General features: G+C 43.8%; 2 protein-coding genes across 3 annotated transcripts in view; one reads left to right on the forward strand and one right to left on the reverse strand.

Moving 5' to 3' along the window:
- Positions 1-18,888, reverse strand: part of LOC119163474 (uncharacterized) — a 403,044-nt gene that overhangs the window by 323,649 nt on the left and 60,507 nt on the right. The window lies entirely within an intron of this gene.
- On the forward strand, positions 3-16,745 carry LOC119164862 (trissin receptor). Its single transcript, XM_037417063.2, has 5 exons — positions 3-203; positions 7,705-7,895; positions 9,544-9,938; positions 12,186-12,957; positions 13,750-16,745. The coding sequence occupies exons 1-4, from the start codon at positions 14-16 to the stop codon at positions 12,763-12,765; spliced, it is 1,356 nt and encodes a 451-aa protein (XP_037272960.2). The 5' UTR covers positions 3-13; the 3' UTR covers positions 12,766-12,957; positions 13,750-16,745.

The following is an 18,888-nucleotide window of genomic DNA, read 5'->3' on the forward strand; positions in this document are numbered from 1 at the left end:
CCCATCCTATCTAATGGCAGCCCCGGACGACGCCAACGACAGCAGCGCACTGGGCGAATGGGATGCGACCGGAAATGGGTCGGCCACTTCTGCTTCCGGCGTGTGGGCGTCCTCGGAAGCTGACGAGGATATCTTTCAAAGGATGGACGTCCGCGTCAGCCTCATTTTCGCCTACTCCATCGTGTTTTGTTGCTGCTTCTTCGGTGAGTCCAAAGTTTCCCAGCATCCCCACAACCTTGGCTGTTCGAAGAGGCTGGGTTTAATACCCCCGTCCCACTGGAGGTGCTAATGTCATTAGTTTAAAATGTCATTCCATTTGAACTGTTGCAGTATTGTCATTCATTCGTGACATTAATGTCGATAATTCATAAAAAATGGCCAGAAAAGTTGCAGAAGGTAATTGTAGAGTAGTCGCTTTACTAAATAAATATGCACAAAAACTTCAAATCGCTGTGTATATGGCCACTATAAGGCAACATGATACGCTTAGCCACTAGTCACTGCGAATAGAATGAACACAATCAACACTGCTGGCATGGCAGAGCTGCAGCGCGAATACTCTATAAGCTGCAGCAAGTGGTGTGTCAGTTGCTTTGTTGATGATGGTGCGAAAAATTTGCATAAGCCACAAGAAAAGGCATCATCATCATCATCCCCATAAGAAAAAGAAGAAGAATTGCTTTATTCTAACATATGGACGTTGTACACTTGCATGCCACGCTACATGCTACCAGGAGGAGATAAAAGAAAACAGACATGATTGTTTCCTGATTAGCCCCACAACCTGGATCGAAAAAAAAAAACACGAAACAGTATTTCCGCAATTTTTGAATCTTTGAATATTTACTTCCTTGTTTCCATAATTTTTGAACTTGATTCAAATATTCAAATGTAGCTGAAGATGGGCATAACTTATGATTGAAATGATGTGAAGTACCACTATAACTAAACAGAACACATTGAAACTGGGAAGACACAATTACGTGAAATGATCAAACACTCGAAAAGAAACAGTTCATCCTAGGTAGAAAAGTAATCTTTTTTTTTAAGTATAACAGATTCGCTTATCCGAGCTAATTCCACAGCACCTAAAAAACTGTTGCGGATGCCAACAATTTGATGGTGAAGTCACTGTCCTGAATCGTGTTAAAACAATTGAAGTCGTTCATAAGTTTTATTTAACACCTCGAGTGAAATACACGTTGCTAAATGCAGGAAAGTTTTCTTGTATGCGGTTATAGATAAGGACCATAATTTAATTTTGTAGCAATCAGAAAAGCCTATGATGTAAAAAAACAAAAGATAAGTTGCTCTGGCTATCTGGCCTCCTTGTTAACAGCCTCAGTGCTTTTTGTTGCATGGAGATCAGTTTTTGTGCATCGGTCCTGTTGCATGTGCCCCAAACTAAGCTGCAGAACGTGGGATGCGAGTGAACAAGAAAAGTATTGGTGCTTTGTCACAGAATGTGGAAGAAGATTGTTGATGCGGCTGAGAACACCAATAGAGGGAACCATTTCCATTTTGACATAAGTGCCACGATCAGACCAACTAAAGTCATTGCGGAAGTGTACGCCCAAAAACTTTCAATCGTCTTGACATTTGATTTTGGAATTGCCAAAGCAGAGTCTTGGGCTGTGACTTATTGCTTTGTCTTTATCATGAAACATAATGAAATCAGTTTTTGAACCTTCAAAGTCAGTTGAGGTAATGCCAATCATCCCTGTAACTTTCCTAACAAACTCTTCGCTCTCTATTCAACTTCTAAGTTGGAGCCATAAAAAAGGCATTAGTGTCGTCGACACAGAGGTTAATGTTTGAAGATGAAGGAATGTTTACAATGTCATTATTGGACACGATGAATAGGAGAGCATTTCAATGTCCCATGGTTAGAGCAACTGTCATGTAACTTTGTGTATTATCGTCCTGTCAAGTAGCTTTCCGTGAGACATTTGGCAATGCCGTGAACTCTGTGAATTTCTAAATTGCTAGCAGAGTGTCATGCTGAACCGAATCAAATTCTTCAATAATGTCTGGAAATAGACCGATTGTAAAGTGTTTCATTTCAATGTTCCGAATTAAGTCATTTTTAATTTATAGTAAATCAGTCTCGGTCAACTTACTGGGTGGAAAACCGTAATAATAATCACTTATTACATCATTTTCAGAGAGGTAACTAAATGAACGTTTGTAAATTATTCTTTCAGCAATCTTACGACAAATTGGCAGTAGTGAAACGGGCCGGTAAATGCTGAATTGCGTTTTTTTCTCACATTTACAGATAAGTCACAAGGGCTAATTTTAACCTATCTGTCAACGCACCAGTATCCGACATGTGATTGAATATGCAAGTCAAGAGAGAGAGAGAGAAACGAGAAAAAAGGATGGCAGGGAGGTTAACCAGATGCTAGTATTCGGTATGCTACCCTACACTGGGGTTGGGGAATAGAGGGTTGAAAGAGAAAGGGAGAGTTAAAAAATAAATAAGAGAAAAACACCGACACACACGCACACAGAAAATCAGTCCACTCAGAGGCGTTCCGACAGGCCAGTAGTTCGTAAGAAGCCCAGTAGCGCTTGCACGACTTTCTTCTGTGACGATGAGTCATGACGATGGCGCAGTATATTTTCTTCTGACAGCGGCTGGTCATCTAACCTGTTTAGTTTATTAGAAAGGTGTTGTCTTTCCAGGTTGTATTTCGGGCAGTCACACAGGATATGTCGAATTGTTTCTTCATCTCCGCAGTGTGCACAGTCGGCGGTGTCGGCCATACCTATGCGGAACGCGTACGCACGGGTAAACGCGACTCCCAACCATAGTCTGCACAGAGCAGTAGCGTCGCCTCGTCAAATTTTTGTTGGAAGCTGCATGCTTAACGTTGGATCAAAGGATCGTAATCTTGCATGCGTAAAGAGAGGCTCATTCCAAAGAGCCATGGAGCGTTGGCGAGCAAGAATGCGGAGCCTCCTAGCAGCGTCCGTCTTTGAGCGAGGTATTGACTGGTCGTTGTCTTCTGTATGGGCTGAACGGGCCGCTTGATCAGTTCGTTCTTTACCGATAATTCCACAGTGGCTTGGCAACCACTGAAATATAACGTGGTGCCATGCAAGTCAATAGTTCTATAAAGCAACCGGTGCAAAGCTTAATGGACAATAGTGATGTGCCGTCATCACACTTGTGTTTCAAGAGAACAAATAATGGATAAATTTTTTATTCAGGCTTTGGTGCCAAGAATATGGAGTGACACTTTGATATAGAAATGTATCACGTAAGGGAGGTATTATCGGGGAGGGGCACTGAGTCCAGATATTTACCCACTTCCGAAAATGCTCGTTAATTTTTTTCGATAATGCAACTTCATTATAATCATGATATTAATTAAACGATTTGAGAGGTGTGTTAACTTTGTTTTCGATGAGAGTTTTGATTTCTTCACATATTTGCTTAGGGTTGTTACCTAAGCTCGAAAGGTTTTTTTTTTTTTTGAGATGGCTTTGCTTTTTTTGATCAGCATTTACCGCATTACGATATCTTTTGCACTCAGCGAACAAGTGAAGACTCATTGTTTTGAGAAATCCTGAGAATGTCAAGTCTCTTTTTTTTTTCAGAAAAAGAACTTTGTTTACTCAATCTTTTAGGGCCTTTGTGTTTTCGAATAGCCACCACGAGAAAAGCGACATTGTTATGATTAATCACTTTCCTAATGAGAGAGAGAAAGAAATGGAGAGGAAAGGCCGGGAGGTTAACCAAGCTTTAGCTCGGTTGGCTACCCTTCACTTGGGGTGAGAGAAAGATGAAATAATAGAAGGGAAAGAGATAGAGAAAAAGAAGAAGAGCAAGAAAAAGATTGGTAAATTAACAGCTTGAGACTACACAGTACAGCCTCCCACTGTTCATCCACAAGGGATCATGAAGTTCGGTGGTACTGAAAAAGCACAAGAGAGTTTTCGTGGCCTTGAGCGTATGTGAGACTGTCGGTCAAGGTCCCAGGAACTTTTGTTTAAGTGGTCTCAGATCCAGGTGACGGAACTTAGCTTCTATACCACGTCGTTGACTCCAGTATGATGGGCAGTATAATAGAAAGCGCTTTCCTCGAAGGCAAAAATGTTGCATCCCACGCTGATAGCCATTCCAATGAGACACAAATACGCATTTGTAATTGCCACGTTCACCCACATGCGACACAGCAATGTTTCATCTTGTCGTCAGAGCCCGGATGAAAAACAAAGTTGCAAATTTGCGCTGATGGATTACAGTGACGCGTTAAAGAAACCCTGCGTATTATCTTGTAAAAGTGGGATACGGTGAGCAAGTGATTGCAGTCGCTGCGCAGCATCTGGTCTGAATATTGGTATGGGCGTCCGCCGGTCATGTTCATTAGCCGATCGAGTAGCTTCGTCTGCATGGTCATTGCCCACAATGCCACAATGACTCGGTAACAACTCAATACATTATCATGTCCTTCCGCGAGTTCTTGGTGGTAGTCGCTTCTTATCTGATGCATTGATTGTTCGTGTAATCCCACGCCGTAAAGCAAACCATAGTGTTTGAAGGCTGACATCTATAGTCGGAAAAGATGGCCCATTGGTTTGGTGGCTGCTGAAGAATGTACTTTACCGCACCTTGAAGCGCTGCGAGCTCTGCTGCCGCCGACGTCGGGAAATGAGAGAACATGCAATAACGTATTGCTTCAATACATGTTAATTACTACGCTACAGCACTACAGCGACTGCAGCTACTAAATAGCGCATATCGATTCGTTTCCACCATCGTAAAATCACGTCAGACTGGCGTAGCTAAGAATAGGCCACATGGGAAATTGTTTGCTATTGATTGATATGAGGTGTTTAACATCCCAAAACCACCATATGATTATGAGAGATGCCAAAATAAAGGGCTCCAGAAATTTTGAACACCTGGGGTTCTTTAACGTGAACCCAAATCTGAGCACACGTGCGTACAGCATTTTCGCTTCCATCGAAAATGCCGCCGCCACAGCCTGGATTCGATCCCGTGACCTGCGGGTCCGCAGCCGAGTACCTTACCACTAGACTACCGCGGTGGGGCTAAATTGTTTGCTATTGACTCTTATGTAATTCAGATTCAGGCAGGTCTCAACACGCCGGCAACTATGCCATACGAACTTCCGCGGACGCGGTGCAGTGTCAGAACACTGAAGTTGGAGGCAGTGCGTTTGCTTACAAGTTTTGTGAACGCCCGTTTATTTGCTCGATTGTTGCACTTCCTATAGTATCGCTCCGGGGGATGGCAGTTTTTTAAGAGCGCGCGCCCAATCCATACGCAAGTAGATGCTGACGAGATGCAGGTAGCGTCAGAGCCGCTGCAAGCGAGAGCTTCGGCGGCACAGTCAACACGTGCACAAACGTGGCGGGATGTGACCTCCAAGTGGGGCACACGACTTCACATTCACGATGCGCCGATAAACGCATAAAGGGGGTAAAAGCGCGGCAAGTGATTGATCAAAAATGCCGATACACGATGGACGGCGCGCGTGGGCCGAGCACATGCAAAATAGCTGATCGCCCTCATCGGTTTAGTTATGCTCGCTTCATTTTGCATATACTATAGGTTGAATGCAATTTTCCGAAGGCGATGTTTAACATAAATTCATCATGCAGTTTTCTGCGTGGCTGAACCACTTACGAGGCACAGTCATTATGCATACGAAATACTACCCGTCGACTTCAACAAAATTCGGGGGACGTGCCTGAGGTGAACGCAACATAAGAAAATCTAGCGCATTGAGTTTACTAGGTTGTTTTACACCACTTTCGACCCATTGATTCGCTCCTGCCTTTATATTTTATTCTCCTGTTTTGATCTTTAAAGCACGACAGAAAAAAAGAACTCATCGTCATGGGAACTATGTGATATGTTCCAAAGGTTGCCGCCGTCATATATGTACACGTGCACGTTCCATCACGCCTTTTTTTTCTTTTTTTTTCTTTGCGTTTTTCTCTTCTTTTTTTTTTCTATACGTCGAGGGAGAAACAAACTAGATGTCACGATTGCACCACTCTACGAATTATTTGCGTAACGTCGCTTCAATAAAACATTCACCCCAACTGGGACGCCGCACCACGCGGAGACCACCCGTCTGGTGCACTGTAGCGTGGCAAGTTTGTACGGTATTAACTTTCCAGCAGCGCAGTCCCATGCGACGTACGAAGACTCTTTAGATAATGTCATCCCGACTGTGAGGTATAAGAGCCATAAGGACGTGACCTATTTTGCAAGAAATGATCGTTCTTGTAGCTGAGATGACTGCACGAAGGGCGCCATAAACCTTTATAACGATTTTTCAAGTGATATACTTGCTGACGCGATCTTCATCATAGTGTTTCATCCCGTCTAAACAAATGGGAAAAGATAAAGAAGGAGCTGCTTATTTTACATATCTCTTTTGCTTTACGTTTCAAGTTAGCTTTTTTCTTCGATGAGGGCTCCCTTACTGCGTAGGAATGGAGAAACTCAAAGGGCCCTTCACGCATTCGTGTTAGACCACTCGATGCCACAATTTTCTTTTATATCAATTTATTGAACCCCCTGCGATAGCTTTGTGCGCCTCACCCGATTTAGCATTGCATCCATGATCGGTCCATTTTTGGACGAGTGGCGATGGCATGTGATGACGTCATTGTGGGACGTCACACTATCACGTCATGACGACTTCACTGTAATGTTCTGAATTCACGCTATATATGACGCCATGAGTCATACTATGGCGACGTCGTCATGGGATGATGTTCTCTTGCGTTAAACGTGTTGACGCCGCTGAAAGTCAAACTTCGCATTATACGGGCCATCTAAGGATTCCGCCTGAAAGAAATAGATTAAAAGAAAGTATGCAGCGTTGCACTGCACCTGACGACGGTGGAAATGAATGTATATGTGCTACTTTACAGTTACAGTTCGGAGGCCTCAGGGTCTGAATATTGGCCTATACAGGCATTTTGTTTCTTTCAAGCCCACATGGGCGTGTGTGCTTCCACCTCACTAGATAGATATCACGCGACCTATAAATACGCAATGTGTGAAGTAATTTATAAAGTGGCCCATTGCTGTGAACCTACTTTTTGATTATTGATGCTGGCAAAATCGTGAGGATCTCGAGGCAACACGGCGTAGTTCACTGACCCCCTCAGTGACACGGTCCAGCCACAAACACTGGCAAAATAGCAATACTTATGCAATGTTTGCTAAAACGTTGCTCCATTGAAAGTTTACGGAGCTGGTATGACGTCATATCATAGGTGACGTTTCTGCTTGGCACACGTTACACTTAGCTGTAAAGGTGAAAATAGACTCGCTCGTCCTGTGCAGTTTATTGTCAATATATATTTTTTATCAATGAAATCTGCACATTCATGGTAATCCATTTTGAAATATATTGGGCTCCTGTACACAGGTATAACTAGTGACTGCATGAATGCGAGGACGGCAAAGTGTCAGATGAAGTTTTCTGATTAAGAAGTTCACAGGAATCAGATAGAATCAGCTCGCGCAGATTAGGGTAAATTGAAGATCATTAGCCTTCATCCTGCAGTAAGCTAACCACGCTAAAGATAATTGATTATTCCGACGATGATCATGTTGATTACGGATGCATCATCGTCCCTTGTCCGCTAACTCTCCCGATTTTCAAATTATCTGCGTTTCACTGCCTCCACTCTTCGACCACGCAGGCAACCTGCTGGTCGTACTGGTGGTCGTGGTACACCGGCGGATGCGCACCATCACCAACTTCTTCCTCACAAACCTGGCCGTGGCCGATTTGTGCGTGGGTCTCTTCTGCGTCTACCAGAACATGTCAGTCTACCTGATGGGAGAGTGGCCCTTCGGCGACTTCCTCTGCCGGATGTACTTCTTCGTGCAGGTAAGCGACACGCCCAGTCTATCCAACAGCCGACCATTAATTAAAGGAAAAAAAAATATCAAGGACGCTAACTTCACGCACCCATCCGCCTAATATGACGACAGCTTCATAGGCTTCCTAGAGATTGACATCGCTATACCTCTGTAGGCATTCTGTGTTCCGTAACATGCAGGCTTTACATCACATGCACGCTGTTATATATATATATATATATATATATATATATATATATAAGTGAAAGAAGTGTATACCTAAGGGCTCGTTTTTCCGTGTTTTTAACACAATATTAATGAGATATAACAGACAGGAATGTCAAGGAATGTACAGGGGAAGTTAATAAAACCAATGGAATGTAAATAAGAAGAAAGAAAAGTGGATGAAAAAATTACCAACTGTGATATATATATATATATATATATATATATATATATATATATATATATATATATATATATATATATATATATATATATATATATATAGTCACTTTCTTCCGCTCTACATAAGTACAGGAATTGATGTGATCAAACGTTCTAATCTGTCGTATCATAGAAGCTATAAATCTCGCTTTTAATATCACCTTATAAACTTGTGTCCATGATCCATGTTAAATTAATACATCATTATTTTACTAATTTCTTTTGCCCTAAAGAATCGCGGAATCACATGGTATTTTCTTGGATTGTTTAATTGCACACATTTACTATACGAGGGCACGCAAGTATTACACGTATAGGAAAACCGACTTAGCATAAACTTGTGTCCCTATCCCCATCTTTCTGAAGAAAACCGAAAATAGAGACCCCTTACCACCAGATATTTGATTCGCATTGTTCATGGCACTGATTCACTATCGAGTAATTTTATTACGAACCCAACAGTGCCCATAAACTACCAAGACAAATAAAGACAACGCATGACAGCACTATGTCCCGTTTTTTTTACGCCCGCTATTTTATTCATAATACAGTGTCTTACGAGGTCATATAAGTATGGTATTCTACTTGTTTTGCTTTAAACGTTCGCAGTTCAAGTGACATTGTGTCCCTCGAGCGCAGGTTCATCGTTAACAAGTAAGCCGCGAGGCAACATGAGGTTCGACCAGGTTATACCAACCTCCAAGATAAAAAAAAGAACAAAAAAACATTTGTGGCTTGGCATACCTTCATGTTGGACAGACAGCACCTCCACACAGACAAAGAAAACAAGGAACACGAAAACGCAGAGTGACTCAACAAATTCTCCTATTTCCAAAACAAAACTTGTAAAAGACAAATCTCGTTAGTTTTTTGCGTGCATACACTGTACGAAAGCAAAAAATAATGATTGCCTACTGACAGAAAATAAACGGACACACAAAAACCATTTCGGTCAAACTACATGTACTGGTGCGAAAATTTATGAATCGTCACCGACGAACATAAAACGGCACTGATAGTCCACTGACACATAAACCCTATTGTTTGCTAATGTAGCACGTCTACCTGCGTACCAGCACCTAAACTAGCAGTGGCAAAAATTATAATCAGTGCGAAAGGAGGAGTTTTACTGTAATACTATACTGCATTTCCTAGGCTTGCAAAAAAATGTACTGTTTCACCATCAAGCTCTCATTCGCAATGTCGCCCATCGATTCCTCCGTGCGCAGGCCCTGAGCTACACGGCGTCTGTGGGCATCCTGACGGTGATCTGCGTCGAGCGGTACATCGCCATCGTTCACCCCATGTGGAGCAAGCACGTGATCACGCTGCGCCGCCTGCGCATCGTCGTCCTGTCGGTGTGGCTCGTCAGCGCCGGCTTCTGCAGCCCGCGCCTGGTGATGTGCGGCACCGCAGAGGTGCCCTCGCACGACGAGCCCGATCGCACCATCCACATCTGCATCATGCGCCGCTTCCTGTACGACTCGCGCACCTACGACGTGCTCAACTTCGTGGTGTGCTTCTTCGTGCCTTTGGCCATCATGAGTGTGATGTACTCCATCATCGGCCTGCAGCTGTGGAGGAGCAGCGTCCCCACGGGATACTCCTGCAGTGGCCCGCGAAGGTGAGCCTCGTTGCGTGAAATGTTCAATGCAATGTTTGAAATGTTCGTGCGAAATCTGATCGTGCAAACTAGTGGCGTATAGCCTGAAATGGGGTGCAGAGGGGAGGGACAACGAATCGCAGCCGATGCTTTTCAGCTTCTGAGACTAACGCTTTAAGACATTTATGCAGGTGTGCGTGTGCGTGACTTGCTCCATTTCGTACACCATTTTTGCGCCAGGGCGGTACGCAAAAATTGAATCCGCATAATTTAGGACTAAATAGCACATATAGATTCGTTTCCACCATCGTAAATTCACGTCAGACTGGGGTGGCTAAGAATAGGCCACATGGGAAATAACCAACATTATCTTCAGAGACCACATTTGTCGCGACAAGACATGGTTATCATTAGCGATTGCGCATACCAATTCTTGCACTAATAAAATTTTGTCAGTTCGAAATATTTAGTACAGATGCAAATGCAAGGAAAGAACTTTTGGGAGGGGGGTGGGGGGGGGTTCACTTTCTGGGACACAGCCAAGTGAATACGACCTACCATTAGGCCAAAAACCTCCATGGCCGACATTAATTTTCTTTAACTTTAGCGTAGTAATTATGCAAACTGAAGTCAATTAGAGTTAACATCATATCACCATAGCAAACTGGTGCTTTACAGGCGCACGCTTTCACAGCATTGAAAGCATAACAACAACTTTCAGACGACAGTGGAATCACTGACAAGTACTAAGAAATAACAAACTTTCATTAGTCTAGCATATGTTGTACTGACTACATGACATCTATCAGATATGTGTGTTGAAGTGCATGGCGTGTCAACTGTTATGCACACATGAGCGAATACATCATAAGAACCAGACATGTGTTCTGCTATTTTTTGCAGGTTGGATCGAATTTTAACGAGAGACATTATCAGAGACTTCATTCGTTGATTTTCGAAAATTTCTTTTTCATTGTGTTCGTGTTGTTTGATGTGTGCATATCAGTGTGTTTTTGCATATGTGTGCTCGGGTGTTGATCTTTTCATGCACTGCTCTTTATGCTTTCCTTTCATATAAGTGTTCAACATTTACTCAAGGGCTAAGGAGTAGCCGGTGCCGTACTTGTGCGCTGACGTCACCTTACATAGCACATCACTGAAAAAAAAGGCATATCTCCATCGGCGGCATCGAAAGGAGACTTTTCGTCTATTTTTAGTTTGGATCTACATTGTACTAATATGCTAGTAAGAGACAAATGATTTACTCTAATGAAATTGCTTGGCCAAACTTTCTGTCCTACTGATTTCTGCACGCAAGTAAGCGCACATGCCCAGAGTTTTCGAAAATAAGTACGAACACCTTGTAAAATACAGCAGATCACATTTTCACACACTTTTACTGAATTGCGTTCCACGTTGGCAAGCACTTTAAAATCCTTCAGAGTACTATTATGGTCAATAACTCACACATAACATCCCAATTATTAAGCCACACCAGAAAACTGTTTAAACGTAATAATGGAATGCCAGTTATTTATGCAGGGTATACATATCTGCCTCAATATTGACAAAAGGTCTTCGCCGTCAATTTGTACGGTCGTATAAAATTTCAGAACAGCGACTTCCTAATGACAAAGGTTCAGTCACGCCAGCGACTTGAATCAAAAAGCGGCTCATGGCCACCGATGTTCACTACTAAAGGGGACATACATGACACCAGAAAAAATTCACGCCTCTTCATTATATAGAAAATTAGCTCACATTGTGTTACCGTGCTTGGTACAGACGTATGCGACTGAAGACGTGACTAAAGCTCGAGGAAGAAGTGACTAAGCCAAAGCAGTTTCTTTAACAATTTGAGACTACTCGAGGCTATTTGACAATGTCTGAGAATATTCTAGAATGCTGAAGAATATTCCAGAATATTGGATAATTCTCGAGAACATTGGAGAATGTTCGAGAACGTGGGAAAATATTTGAGAACGTTGGAGAATATTCGAGAGCGTTGAATATTCGAGAAAATCGGAGAATATTCGAGAAAATCGGAGAATACTCGAGAAAATTGGAGAATACTCGAGAAAATTGGAGAATACTCGAGAAAGTTGTAGAATACTAGAAAACATTGGACAATATTTGACTAGCGTGGTCGGCGGACCACCGCTTGTCGCAGGTGAGAACAATACTTAACGCTACACAGACCACGTAGATAGTGATGTGATTTGACTATGTAAATTTTCTCTTTTAATTTCTACCAATTGGTTCTTTTAGGGGCACGTTAGAGTTGCAACCACTGGAGAGGACCAACTCAAGCGCCACGATGGCGTGTCGGGAGAACCTGCTGCAGAACAACGCAGTCTGCAACAGCCAGCGAGGAGTGGCTAAGAAGTCCCGGCACACGGTACACAAGAAGCACTGCTTCCCCATCGGCGCTACCACTCAAGTGCACCAGCACTATCAGCAGCAAGCTGCCGCCACGGTGCTGCGAGCCCGACGCAAAGTCATACGCCTCCTGGTGGCCGTGGTGCTCGGCTTCGCCGTGTGCAACCTGCCTTTTCACGCGCGCAAGTTCTACCAGTACTGGTCGTCCGGCTACGAGGGGGCGTCGCGATCGGCAGTAAGCCTCACGATCGCAACGACGCTGGTGCTGTACATGAACTCGTTCATCAACCCGATACTGTACGCCTTCCTGTCGGACAACTTCCGGCGCAGCATGAAGGACGTGCTGATGTGTCGCTCCAGGCGAAGGGTGCGTCGCCTGTCGTCGAACCGTTCCAACGGCAAGACGACCGCCTCGTCCGTCTTCCAGCACCAGGAGAACACGGCGTTGCACACCAATGGCTTCGTCTGAGGAAGGCTGCGTTTCGCCGTAGTTTCGCTGTGACTCGCGCCGCGGTGACGAGATCGCTGCGTGGACGTAAAGCCTGGTAAACCCCTACCTGGCATGCTCTACGGACTGCGTTCAGACAAGTGGCGCAGATGGAGGCCACGCATTTCAGAGAAGCGTCGGATTCGGCAGCAGCCGACAATCGCAGCTGAAGAGGTGGGTATTGTATGTCACGTTATGGCATCGATGAAATCTAAGTGAAGTCTATAGGTATCCCGGGCGTAATTTTTCGTATGAAATCTTCGTTTAACGCAAAGCAGATAGAAATCTTTTAGCTTTGAAATATTTAAATCCAATTTTTTTGTTCGCAAGACGGGAGGAAGGAGGAGGAAGCAACAAAAGGGAGAAGGCAGGGAGGTTAACCAGAAAGACATTCAGTTGGCTACCCTACACTGGGGAGGATATGCGTGGAAGGTCATAATGTTGGAAGGCAATACAAATACAGGAGTTTAGTGACGGGCATTGCACTAAACGGCAACACAGAGAGTTTTCCACAAGTCTGAAATGCCTATAGTATGTGTATCCCTTGTTGGCGTTACAACGTGGGAAACATAAGTTCCTGAAACACTGCATTATAGCAGCATAAAAACGAAGGTATATATCAGTATCAATTCTAAAAATATGTACCGTACAGCCCACAGGAATTATGTGCATGATGTATTTGCTATGTCCATTTCTCTACTATAACTAAATTGAAAGGCCTGTTCAGATACCAGAGACACCGAAAAAATGTTTGCGATTCAGCATGACACTAGTGTATTGGTATTGTAGTTTTGTCCCGCGGCGCAAGACAATATTATTTTCTTTTCCGACACACATTTTTCCGACACATTGACTTGACTAACGGCTAATTCAAGCCTTGTTTTTTAGGTGAAGCGTAGCGTGCTTATGATCACACACAAAACCTGTATTGGGTGAATCACAAATGCAGTGCTGTTTTTTTCGCAGGTCTCTCCATTCTGGCAACATGTTAACACCAGTGAGCCCTCTTCTAAACTACGTCATATGGTGGCCAGCAACTACGACGAAACGGTGTTCGTGCTTTTTTCAACGTTAAAGTCATCCGTGAATTGTGAACCGTCAAAAGTGGACCGCAAACTGTGAACCGCTGAACAAGCCTTCAACCGTTGTGATCTGGTGGGATGGTCGCCGCTGCAAGACTGTGAAGTGTTCCAATGACGAAGTTTCTTACAGACTCTGCAGAATCGCTCAAACATTTGACTGTGTAGATTCTTGTGGTGTGCATTACGAAATGAGAGAAAAAACTATTTCGTATTGTGCGAGAGCTTGTTGACCTGAAAATTTCTACTGCCCCATCTGTTGGCTTGATACCCGTTTGAGTTACGGGCAAGATTGGAAGTGTTAATTACTATCTCGTGTTTTGTAGAGTGTTATGCCTAATAGAGGCATGACATGCGATTCCGCAGCGTTTCATATACCCTTTCACACGTTTCCGCTGCCCCAGACGATCCGTATGCCTCTAACTTATTTTCTTTCAAACGTACCTCTTCGTAACGTACCTCTTATGATAAGACTGTTAAATGAACCAGGAAACATATGCCTACTTTATAGAAAAACCTCTAAACCAAGGGTGTCTTTCATTCGCGAGTCAGTACACTTGAGAAACGTTTGCGTTAGGTATACTCAGTAACTAGAGAAGAAAGCTACGGAACCTTCAGAAGAATACTAGTACAAAACATGATTTTTATTAGACGAATATGAGCAATATACTCATCAAAACAAACAAATAGCCGAATTGGTTCACTGAATACCAAAAAATGTACAACCACCGTGACAACATATGGCCCTTAGTGGACTTTCGGACGCCCACGTTTATTTCTGAACAATATTGGTTCTAAAACTTCACGCGTCTCAAGTTTGCTCGAAAATTATGATTCAAATAAACGACAGGAAGGCAAACGTGGAAGTTCACGACAAAAACAATGATTGTGGACGTAGACTGTGTGCTCAAACTGACGTTTCGACGAGTGTATTTGTCTTCAAGGCTGGAACTGATTTTCTTAGCGCTATTGAGTACATTCTTCATACCATTTCTTCTGATGTAAGCTGAGGAGGAAAAGAGGGCAACTGCCAAAGCGAGGGGTGCGGTGGTGGAAAGGGAAGAGAGGCCGGAGTTACTTGAGTGGTGTTACTTGATGGCGTTACGTGAATGCATTCTGTATATGAGAGTTTTGCTACGAATCTCTTTACCCTTTTGTTAGTAGAAAAATTTCGTGGCGTAAACACGTCTCTTATAACGCGTAGGCGCCACAGTCGTTGGGTAAACCCTCCTACTCAGCGCACCTATATAATAAAGATAACCATATTTCTCATTGGTCGAAAAAGCTCATGGCATGAACGCAAAGCACCAAGTTAAGAGTCGCTAAAATACCCATAGATGCTCGCCTGCTTATATACGGGCAGTTCCGCGCACTGATCTCGTTTTCATTTCCGACTCTGGAAGGGCCTGCTGAGATGTGGACAGTCGAGCCAACGAGCGCATTCGCTCCAGACTCGCGCACAACTACAACGCCACCACTAAACTACGACCTCTGGATGATTTGGGGGCTCTTGAACAATTGAATACAAACAGCACATCTTCGTTTGAAATCAGGCATACGGCAAAAAATAAATGTTTGTTTCAATAAACAAAACGTCCAAACAACCACTCAAAACTGAATTATTATTGATAGGGCACCAGCGAACAATGGGAACACCTTCCCACGCTTCCCAGTTAACACTATTTTGTGCAACTGTTGTGCTCTTCACAGTAGGGTCTCGAAGTACACCGAGAGGCCCTTACTTCTCCGAACGCGTTCTCCTCTTTTACAGAAAAAAGGAGTCGCGTCTAGCCACTGATTAAGTTTATTTTAAGACTGATATGGGTGGACCATGGAAATTATAGATACTGGGAGAGCAGCGTCGATGAAATGATCGATCAAAGGAACCAAATCGTCATGTTGAAAATGGTCACGGAACCAATCGCGGTCTACCACAGCGGCAACAAGGCGATTATCACTACCATTACACAAAAGTAATAATAAAACATACGCCATTTATCCACTTGCGGCACGTCTGAGGCATCCAGCAAGGCCTCAATTAGGCGGCTGGTTCAGAAGGCGATTACCAGTCTTTTACCAGTTGCCGTAACATTTACGTTTTTCATTTTCATTAGTACGTTTCTTCACTTTGTTCACTTATATTTTGTCGTTATTTCGTGACAGCCGAACGCCACCTATTTTTTCAAAATTCACATGATGTTGTGCTGAAATTTTCGCACAACCGGTGGTCGCTTTCAATCAACTGTCAAGAAATAACACCAACACATACTAGTAGCGTAAGATAACTTTTACGGCCTTACTATTGACACCCACCACTAACTGCCAATTCACAATAGCTGCACTCTTTTAGGGTGGGATATTTCACTACTCATTCTGCTCAAACGAACATTTCGGAGTGTAGCAAAAGGACTCAAGTTGAAAGAATTCATTCTATTAAGATGCTGGAGTTGCTGTAAGACATACTCTCTCTATTCGCACACATCACTAATCACATTACGCACACTATTTTTTTCGTGAAGATAATTAACACAAAACAAATTCCTCACCTTTTGTGATTATCATCGTAAATGTTCTCAATGTTGCATGAATTACTTCTAAGAAAACAATTGTACATAAGATATTGAAAAAATTGCCTTAATAATTTACACACAAATAAAGGTGCTTTCATGACGTGCTGTGAACTATAAGAGATTCACGTACTTTTTTATGGTGTCACGTTTGAAAACTTTTTAGAAAGGTGCATGTTCCTTTTTGTTACGTAAATCAGTTCGTGTTGTTGTTCGATGACGGAACTTTTTTGTCAACATTGTAACGTCTAACGCTGTGTACAACGCATGAAAAAGGTGAAAATGCTTCGAAATAAAATCGATGTTTCTGCCACTACGTTGCGTGTTCTGATCTTCTAACCATACGGACGATATAATAGAAAGTTTTAGTACTGCGTACGCTGCGTACGCGGCGGCGTTGCGTACGTAAGGACGCCACGTTCTGCGTAGTGCGCATGCGCAGACCGCAACGCGCACGTATCGCATTACGTACGCAGCCGCTACGCACGCACGCATGAGATGCGTGCGTGCGTACGTATGAAGTGATCGCGCCGCTCTCGAACAAGTTCGCGACAGCACGAGACTTCGTTTTGCAAAATGGCGGCATCGAGGGCAAGCACCGACCGGCTCTGTGGCTTAAAATGTGGCCATAATCTGGCTATAACACTTGGATTGGCTCACATTGGCTGTCAACAACACGTGCTTCGATTTTGATCTACCAGATGGCGCAACACGCTTCACGCTCGTTACGTACGCGGGTACTACGGTGTACTAAAAGCCGATTAGTGGCAAACGACGCCACGTAACGCAAGGCGCTTGCGTGATGCGTACGTAGCACCATTCCGCAGTACTAAAACTCTCTAATGATGTTCGTTGTGGTGACTAAACGGCCTTGCTCTTCATAAAAAAAAAACTTCTCGGATAGCCTCCAAACACTCGCGTATAACTCAGCAAGCGAATAATCCCACATTAATGAGCTACAGCATGAAAAGGTAGCGAAACTTGCCTGAAGTGACGCAAGACTTGAAAGAGTGGGACTCGACGACATTGAAGTCTTAATCTAGTTACTTCGATGTCGCTTCCGGGTTGTTCCTAAGCTTCAGCTTCATAGCGCTAGGCTGTTTTGAAACTTATTTTCAGCGCAGAGAGGTTCGAGTTTAATCAGAGACAGTCACAAACAAGACATGGAATTCCAAACTCGAGAGACCAATACTCTCGCTGACACCAAGCTCTCGCACGTCTCAGATCTGCGGGCACGACACGGAGTATTCTCGCGGGCACCCTTGTCTTTCCCGTTTCCTAGGAATCTGTCTTTGTGCGTGCACGGGGTTTTTAGCTGACTGAGATATTATTGCGAATTCTTGGCCACGGGCTGCATTCTCGGGACCCTCGACTGTTGATCGGCAGCATTTTCCGATCATGCTCCGAAAGTGCTGCAGGGCGTCCATCAAAACGCGGTTAGAATTCTGTCCCGTGCAGGTAGCGTCCAAGCGTTGGCTGGTACCTAAGGAGTTCACTATCTGCAAAAGAGTCAGTTGTCCAGCTACCCTATTACAGCTTAGCGCTATCCCTTGGTCACCATAACGAGAACGCGCGTGAATAAAGCGCTCGATTTCTACCCCGTGCAAAAATAATCCACCAGCAAAGGCACCAAAAAAGAGGAACAAGACAAACTCATGATTCTTCTTTGCGCCACCGACACGTACTAGAAAGAAAGAAACACCATGTAAAATAGTTTGACACGATTGCACCAGTGGTGTCTATTTCTCTCCGGTCTGTGTGTGTTGCGCAAAGAAAAAAAACAATCATGAACCAGTACCAACTAGCCGGGTTCCCGCTACTGTTGGACAAGACACGCATGGACAAAAAGGACTAAGTCGTGCCGTGAAGGGCAACTGCACAAAGCTGCACCCTTCGTCGGACTGTACTTCGTAGCTTTCACCCACTCCATGTCACCTCTGAAGTAGAGCGTGCGGGGGAGATTTCCGTTCAACAGCGTCATCAACCATGGCAGGGCCAGTGGAAGAACGCGAGTTCACTTGATCCCATCCAGCAAGTGCTCAATAACCTGACTTCCAACTCTGAACGCGCAGCGCGCTTCTCGGCCCATCCTTGAGTGTTTTTCCACGCACTATAGTGGCGCATCATGCTAGGTGCATGACAGGATTTACAACTCGTCACGGCAACGACTCGGACTTTCCTGGAGTGTTCACCTAATTTCGCTCGTAATATATTTTTAAACTTCATGCACGCGTACGATACGATCCATAGACACACGCAGTGTAGACGGATGGTCACCTCACACGTTTTCTATTTCTTCGTTCTTTATTCATACATAACTCTCGTTTTGTGCAGAGGCTACAAGCCTAAGAAAATGAATCTTCATATCTTCATAGTTCCTGCACGCTTGCTCAGACAGCAGAGTATTTCATTGGTTAATAGTTTTCACAAAAAAACGAATTTGCGTACAGGAGTGTACT

This window comes from Rhipicephalus microplus, chromosome 9 (genome assembly GCF_043290135.1).
Source record: "Rhipicephalus microplus isolate Deutch F79 chromosome 9, USDA_Rmic, whole genome shotgun sequence".
Taxonomy (NCBI): domain Eukaryota; kingdom Metazoa; phylum Arthropoda; class Arachnida; order Ixodida; family Ixodidae; genus Rhipicephalus; species Rhipicephalus microplus.